The 8,844-nt window shown below is 40.3% G+C and overlaps 1 protein-coding gene across 1 annotated transcript in view; it reads left to right on the top strand.

The window, feature by feature from the left end:
• The window catches only part of dpy19l3 (dpy-19 like C-mannosyltransferase 3), an 85,789-nt gene that overhangs the window by 45,868 nt on the left and 31,077 nt on the right, over window positions 1-8,844 (top strand). Inside the window, exons 14-15 of the mRNA XM_020605894.1 lie at window positions 6,484-6,595; window positions 8,746-8,802. Of these exons, the coding sequence (XP_020461550.1) occupies window positions 6,484-6,595; window positions 8,746-8,802 (169 nt within the window). The remainder of the gene's footprint in view (window positions 1-6,483; window positions 6,596-8,745; window positions 8,803-8,844) is intronic.

Below are 8,844 nucleotides of genomic sequence, written 5' to 3'. Positions count from 1 at the left end.
TCTGGGCATCTCTGCTTAGACTGCTGCCCCCGCGACCCGGTCCCGGATAAGCGGAAGAAAATGGATGGATGGATGGATGGATGGACACACCTGTCTATATAAGACCCTACAGCTCACCGTGCATGTCAGAGCAAATGAGAATCATGAGGTCAAAGGAACTGCCTGAAGAGCTCAGAGACAGAATTGTGGCAAGGCACAGATCTGGCCAAGGTTACAAAAAAATTTCTGCTGCACTTAAGGTTCCTAAGAGCACAGTGGCCTCCATAATCCTTAAATGGAAGACGTTTGGGATGACCAGAACCATAATCACGTCCAATCAGTATAATCAAACACAGCTGGACTCAAATGAAGGTGTAGAACCATCTCAGGGATGATCAGAAGAAATGGACAGCAATATGGTGTGCTCTGTGTACATTAATGAGGAAAAAAATGAACTTAAATGATTTTAGCATATGGCTGCAATATAACAAAGAGTGGAAAATTTAAGGGGGTCTGAATACTTTCTGTACCCACTGTATATAGAGAATCATAACAAAACCGTTCATTCACCAGAACAGACACTGCACAGAAGACCACACTAAACAGTCAGAAATGCCATTACAAATATAATCTTGAAAGTATCTCAGAGGAATGAACATCTCTAACATCAAACTGTGTTGCAGCTCTTTGCAGTTATGAGGTGCATAGTACTGGAAACTAGCCTCATCCCACTTCAGATTTTGGATGAGTGATTATTAAAGTCAGTCTCTTGTCTGATCTAGTGTCCTGATGATGAGTTCTGATATCAACTAAAGATGATAAATATCTCAGCACCTTAGACAGTAGGGCCTTATAGATGAAGACACAGGTATGATGATGCCTTCCAGATGACAGATGACATCCAACCTTTACATACCATATAACTCACTGTGGTGAATTTGATAGCTATTTCTGTGATGAATTGAATGGCACTCTGGTAAACAGCATCCCAGGGGTTTAAGGGTAGAGGCAGCAGCATGAGCATACAGGAAATGTACTGTACATAATATAGTGAAGATAGTGACTTGTATTGTTTTTTCCCTTTTTCCGTGTGAAGATAGTGACTTGTATTGTTTTTTTCCCTTGTTTTAAAAGAGAAACAAGCTCACTTTTAGTTTAAGAAACAAATTTAAATCTTTCATTTTTGAGCAGATTTTCAGTGTTGTAGGGTAATCTCATATCTAAACAAATTCCTAAATATTTATAATACTGGACTGTGTCGGTTTGTTCAGCAGCCTTCAATGGACCTACAAACAGCTCCAGCACAGTGTTTAGGATTCTAGCTGTAGGATTTTGGACACACAGGACAGCTTGGGTATTGGTCATTAGTTGTTGAGGTCTGGAGTATCCCTACCTCTGTGCACTAGAAGCACCTGAGCAGTCTTTCATATAAGGGGATTTTGCCTGGTGTAAAAGTTGAATTAAAAATCTGAACAAGTGGTGCAGTATTAACCAGGAGACTTTCTTCTGTTTAAGTTTATCAAAGCATTATGTAGTATACCTTGAAATGTGTGATAAGTCTGAAAGAAAATTTGCTCTTTTTTATGAAGTGAGAACAAAGGGGGACAATTTAGTGATGCTGGAGTTTGGCTTTTGACAGCAGATACGGGCACACTATCAAACAATGAAAAGATTATTAAAAGCTTCTACCATATATACATATATCAAGTACCATGGTCACTGAATAAAAGGAAAATCTTGTGAAAGTGGTTGTAAATATCAGGTGTGTTGAAAACCCAAGGAATTTGACTCCAGTACTGTGGCTCTCAATACGCATGTACAATGTTCTTCTGTAAGGCAAAGATTAAACAAGATAAGACTGAGAGAACAAGAATAGAACAAGAGTTTGCAAACAAGAAAAGGGAATGTGCATTATAAAAATAAAAAAACAAAACATAAAATACTCTTCCTGAAGTTCACTGTTATCTATATTTAGCATGAGCAGCTCCAGGTTGTTGTGACCACACCACAGGTCCAGCTGTTTATCCTCCGATCTGTACTCTCATCAACGTCTCACATGAGCCAGATGACTGTTTGTCATCTGTGAACTTCAGGAGTTTAACAGAGAGGTCCTCTGAGGTGCAGTCATTGGTATGGAGAGAAAACAGCAGAGGGGAGGGTACACATCCCTGGGGGGCGCCTGTGCTGATTGTGTGCTGGATGTGGTTTTCCCCAGCCTCACCTGCTGCTCCCTGTCTGTCAGAAAGCTAGTAATCCACTGACAGGTTGGGGCAGGCACAGTGAGCTGGGTCAGTTTGGAGTAGAGGATGTTCAGGATGATGGTGTTGAACACTGAGCTGAAGTCTACAAAGAGGGCCTGTGCATAGGTCCCTGGGGAGTCGAGGTGTTGCAGGATGTAATGCAGTGCAGTGGTCCAATGTGTTTTGCCCCTGGTGGGACAACTGACGTGCTGTCTGTATTTGGTATTTGGACAGTTTGTGGGCGACATTTGCTCTGTTAAAATTCCCTAGAACGATTAGTAGTGAGTCAGGATGTTTCAGTTCCACACTAGTCAAATGTTCAGCCAGGTGCTGTAGTGTGCTAGCGTGGCCCTCCGGTCTTATATGCATGCTGACCACAATGAATGATGAAAATTCTCTGGGGATGGGTTGAAGAAGAACAAGAAAACGAGGACAAACAATAATCACATGAGAGGATGCCATGATCGAGGCAGCCATCTGCGGCGCCATGTTTATCATATTGACATACTGTAGCTTGACAAGTGTTATCATGCTAATACCAGACTTACCAGACAAAAAGTCAGGATCCTCACCAGTTGCTGATATGTTTAGAAGATTTGTAAAATAACTAAACAAATAAAGGAAAAGCACTGTTCTTGTATTGCAGCAAAAGTCCTTCAGGATAAGAACTAACCAATGCATCTGGTCAGTGTTAAACCATCTTGGGTAATGTTTGCTGGGGTTGCTGTAAAATAAAGTTGCTTTTCTCTTCTTGAGAAATACACCCCGCTCCGTCCCTTAACCATCACCCTGCATAACCTCACGGGTTGACGCGGACCATCCTACTTTGCTTCATTGGTTTCCTACTGTAATTGTTACTGTTTACAGGATGGAGGGGCTGCGCTCCTCTCTCTCTCTCTCTCTCTCTCACTCTCTCGCGTGCGCACGCACACACGCAGAGCTGAGTAGAGGAAGAGGAGGAGGAAGAGCAGAAGATGTGAAGGATCACTCATGCAACAATCAGCCAGTAATGGAGACTGTATGAGTAGTTTATGAAGCTGTTGAACAAGCAGAATAGAGACTTGCAGAAATGTCTTCACCTCTTTGTTCACGGTCCACTCACTGAAGCTCTGGTTTTACTTGTAAACCAGTGTATGTGTTTGAGCCTTACAAGCATGGTATGTAATAGTTGAGGTATGAGGATGTTGACATTGGACCAATCACAGGCATCAGCTGTGCACACACCCCTCTCATGTTCCAGGAACTTGATTTTAGTACTGCAACCTAAGGGGTGCTGATATTTAGTTCCCAGAACACACCTCCAAAGTGGGTGGAGTGCAGCGGAAACAAACTCAGAAACCGTAACGAGTGTTACACAGCTTGACACGTTTCAGTAGGCTCCTATACTAGGAAATATATAATAGGAGGTTCCCCGTTTATTACATTTTTGCTTGTGTTTTTTTTGCTTTGGAAATAGAAATAGGCAGCCCCATGCACACGGCTTCTGCATGTGGAGACATTCAAAGCTTCACAGGTCTGCTGTGGGTAGTTATGGCTGCTTAATTATGATCAAATAATCACTATTTGTGGGACAGGTTTAGCATGAGGACAAGTGCTCTCATGAAATTTCTATTCATTCTTCACAATACAAATGTTTTTGGTGTTGAAGATAATACTGTACTTAAATCACTTTTATGATCACATTTGTGAAAAGAGGCTTGAAATGTGCCAACATCACATCCCATGCAAAGCTGGGAAGTCTGACAAAATGAGCGTGCCTCTGTGGAGACGGTGACCCATGCATACTAATATAGTGAAGCCAGTGGGAATTGAAAGTACCAAAAGCAAAGTGGTTACCCATTGAGCATGAGGCTGTTATGTTTGTTTTCTGGCACAGTCACTACATGTCTCAGCCAGGCACTGTGGGTGAAGTCAGAAGGTTTCAATCTAAAGCAAATCTTGAAATGAAGAGATAGCTGAGAATGTTGGTGTTCTGAGGATGTAAGAAGCATGTTGCTGGGACATGCTGAGCATTTGTACTGTCGAAAAAAATGTAGTGGTAGAAGTGGAAAAACATTTTTTATGTATTTTCACAATTTTTATGCAGATTTTCCGAATCAACTAGCAGGATATGCTGTTCTGGATTTTTTTCAGACCTATAGTTATTTTTCATCTGATTTAGGAAGTATTTGTAAACTGATGTTTACTGAATTATATTCAGAAGTAGAAAGTAAAGACAATGCATGGCAGTGTCAGTTTACTGTGAAGTATTTCATCTTGTGTAATTCTTTGTTCCACAGTTACACCATTAGCCTTCCCTCTCATGTGCTTCTCTTATTTTATGTTTCTTTTCTCTCTTTGGTGTCCTGGTGGCACAACCACACACTGACCTATTTCTCTGGTTCGCCATCATTGGCAGGGTTCCACTGTGGAACAGCACCAGTTACAGGTGCCAGACTTTGGCAGTGGGGCAAGAGCCCAGACACCAGCACTAGGCTGGACACAAACATTTATCTTGTGACTGTCTTTCATATCTGGCCACTTCTTGTTAATTTCCAGATTGATTTGGCTCTCTGAGCTGGCAGCTCCTACTGCTGCTGTGTGATGGACTGGCTCTTGAAAAATGAGCTCTTATTGGTCATGCCACAAGTATGACCACCAAACAGTATTGACTGACTCACTCCAACCTCTGCAACACCTGCTTGACTTTTGACTGAGTACAGTACAGTGCGTGTCTTTTGCATTTTCCTTCGCAAAGTTATTTTATTTTCTAAATCTCTCAGCATTTTCTCAAGTGTTTTAAAAGTTTTTTTTTTATGTTGCTCAGTTCTGCTGTGAATGCTTTTTAACATTTTTGTGTTTGAAGAGTACCTTAACTTTCTCAGAAAGGGTTTTTGTTTACATCTAGTGGTTTAACTTCTCACCTTGTAGTGAAGTTCTCCAAAACCCAGTGACATTACTGTGGGTGTGGTTACAGGTGCAACAAAGCACATTTCTCCCATCAGTGAGGCTGGTAGGAGGTTTTTAGAGATGAAACAGGATAACAAAAAAGGATAAAGAAATAAAATAATGTATATTCTTAACCAACATTGTTACATTTTGACTTGCATATATTATTTTACTGCCCTCTACACACTGCTAATAATTGGTTCACAACTGGCGTTTCCTTTAAAAGTATACCATGCTGTAGTGAGTGGTACAGAGTATTACATTTGCACATTGTAGTATTAGCTGTCACACAACTTGACTAATATGCCCTGTTGCATGCACTTTTTCCAGTTTCATATTTATAACTACCCTCTCAGACCTAACTTCCAACTTTCATCTGTCACTGTCAAGTGGTAGTTTTTCTTCTAATATTATTCTAGCGTCATCAGTATATTTCCTGGGCTGAGTGCATTTCAAGCTGCAAACACAGGCTGCCATTCTTGGCATCCACGATTCATTATTGTGAAAGTATAATTACCTTTAACTTTAGGCTCTTTGTGATGAGTGTCAAGAAAATCACAGCGATTACAGTTGGAATCATCACTTCTTTTCCCTGTATTAAAGCAAGCCTGCAATTATTCAGTCAAACAGAAAAGGGCAATGTTCTTGTATCTGGTTTATTCATAGCAACATGGGGATGCAGGTTTTCCAAGGTTCACATAAGTAGCTTAATTTGAATAAGATATATTATAGCCAGTGGCTTGGCTTCTCTGTGCTTTTAAATGTTGCACATACAGTAGTGTTCTTGTGGTAAACTGTCTTATGTGATGGGCAGGATTTGGAAGGTGCAATATACAGTACATTTGACAGACACAGTTCGAACAATGCATCCTTGTTACGGTCAGCAATTAAAGTAGTGATTGAATTCACAGAAAAGGAGACACAACAGACACATTTGATTTCAGCACTTTCCCTAAAATGCTGATGAAGAGCAAAGAGCCATTTGTTTCAGTCAAACAACTCATTGCATTAAAAGAAGCATTGGGATTTATTTCTGTGAGGCTGCACTTCTTTACGCCTTCTCCCTCTGGCTCCATCACTGTACCTGCCAGCTCATTTCATTCTTGTGGTCTTCTTTCTGCTGTTCCCTTCTCTTTGTTTACTCCTTTTAATCTCTTCCTTGTTTATTTAGAAATGTAATTCATATGCTTTACATTTGAATAGATCGTAGATAATAATGCTGTGTTTTAGAGACTACATTAAGTATAACCACATAAACTAAAGACAAGTTAGTTGTCTTGCTTGAATTTACTATGCTTAACTTTTATTGCCTCTCTCTCTCCTGCTCCCTACCCAGGATGAAGTATATATGGACTGGCCATATGTGTGCATTTTCAGCATATGGTGTATGTGGAACTGAGATATGGACTCTGATTCTCACCACTCTGAGGTGCAACAGTAAAGTTCTGGTAAGAAGCTTGCAACAATTGCACATGCAGCTCATTGCCTTGGGTAATGGTACCCATAAACATAACTCCAAATGAATGTTAATGTTGGTCAGTTTTGGTATGATTTTGTAAATAGGTACAGTTGAAGTCAGAAGTTTATATACACTTAGGTTGAAGTCATTAAAACAGATATTTTTTAACCACTCCACAGATGTCATGTTAACAAACTCTCATTTCAAGTCAGTCAGGATGTGTACTTTATGCATGACACAAGTAATTTTTCAAACAGTTGTTCACAGATAGATTATTTCATTTATAATTCACTATATCACAATTCCAGTTGGTCAGAAGTTTACATACATTCAGCTGACTATGCCTATAAACAGCTTGGGAAACTCCAGAAAATGATGTCATGGCTTTAGAAGCTTCTAATAGGCTAATTGATATCATCAGAGTCAATAAAAGGTGAACCTGTGGATGTATTTTATGGCTTATCTTCAAACTCAGTACCTCTTCGTTTGACATCATGGGAAAATCAAAAGAAGTCAGCCAAGACCTCAGAAAGTCTGATTCATCCTTGGGAGCCATTTCCAAAAGCCTGAAGGTACCATGTTCAGCTGTACAAACAATACTACGCAAGGATAAACACCATGGGACAACACAGCCATCATACCGCTCAGGAAGAAGACGTGTTCTGTCTCCTAAAGATGAATGTACGTTGGTCTGAACAGTACAAATCAATCCCAGAACAACAGCAAAGGACCCTCTGAAAGCACGGTTTACAGCTGCACGAGGACAAAGATCTGACTTTTTGGAGAAATGTCCTCTGGTCTGATGAAACAAAAATTTTACTGTTTGGCCATAATGACCAACGTTATGTCTAGAGGAAAAAGGGGAAGGTTTGCAAACCAAAGAACACCATCCCAACCATGAAGCACAAGGGTGCCAGCATCATGTTGTGGGGGTGCTTTGCTGCAGGAGAGACTGGGGCACTTCACAAAATAGATGACATCATGTATGTGGATATATTGAAGCAACATCTCAAGACATCAGCCAGGAAGTTAAAGCTTGGTCACAGATGGGTCTTCCAAATGGACAATGACCCCAAGCAGCCTTCCAAAGTTGTGGCAAAGTGGCTTAAGGACAACAAAGTCAAGGTATTGGAGTGGCCACCACAAAGCCCTGACCTCAAACCAGTAGAACATTTGTGGTAAAAACTGAAAAAGCAAGTAAGGAGGCCTACAAACCTGATTCAGTTCCACCAGTTTTGTCTGGAGGAATGGGATAAAATTCCAGCAACTCATTGTAAGAAGTTTGTGGAAACATTTGACCCAAGTTAAACAATTTAAAGTCAGTGCTACCAAATACTAACCGACTGTATGTAAACTTGTCAGTTCTAAAAGGGGCTAGTATTGCCTTCGTCCAGCAGTATTTGCAAATTGTTTTGTTTCTTTTCAACCTGTGTCATTTCTTGAAACACAAAAACTGAAATGCCACATGGCAGCTGTAAAAGTCGAGGATGGAGAATCCATTATGTCAGTTTCAAATTCTGCAACCTGAATGCATTTATACTAGTGAAATAACTATATGTAATATCCTGGTTGATACCGCCACAGATGGTATCAAGACATTTTTTATTGGGATATTGGGAAATGACAAGTATTGTTACATCCTCACCATGTATCCAGCAATATTCAACCTATTATATACAAAAGTGCATATATACACAGCCTATGCTTAGCATCACACTATGTCCTACACAAGTGAACAACAAATGGGAAAGGTGTACAGTTCACCCACAGTACTGGCACTGGGTAAACGGCTCATAAAAATGTTTTTCAGCAAGTGGAGAGAGAAAAGCAAGTGAACCATTCATTATTCTGCCTAATGACCTGTTGGATTTGAATCTGCAGCCTTAACTTTGGACCGGTGATGAGATTACTTTTGAGGCCACTAGGTGTCAGCTTGGTCATAACATGACAACAGCATGGATGAGATAAGGAATGATCCTTGGGAGCAATGCTGCTCTGTCTGTCTGTTATCACTGTTATCTCATTCTGTGCTTGTCTTCATTTTTAGGTATATCTCTCTCTGATTCTGAATTTCTTTGCCTCTGATATGATTATATTCTGTCATTTCACAACAGCTGTTCTCTTTCTCTCATTTTGCAGTTAAAACTTATAAGATGTGCAGTTCCACTGGTGATAGTCAGCTGCCTGTATTACCAGGTATGCCGTTTTCTTTATGTTCACTATACACACACACACACA

The sequence above is a fragment of the Monopterus albus genome, unplaced genomic scaffold (assembly GCF_001952655.1).
Source record: "Monopterus albus unplaced genomic scaffold, M_albus_1.0 scaffold73.1, whole genome shotgun sequence".
Lineage (NCBI taxonomy): Eukaryota > Metazoa > Chordata > Actinopteri > Synbranchiformes > Synbranchidae > Monopterus > Monopterus albus.
Note: the sequence above shows the minus strand (reverse complement) of the source record. Positions and strands in the feature narration are given on the sequence as shown.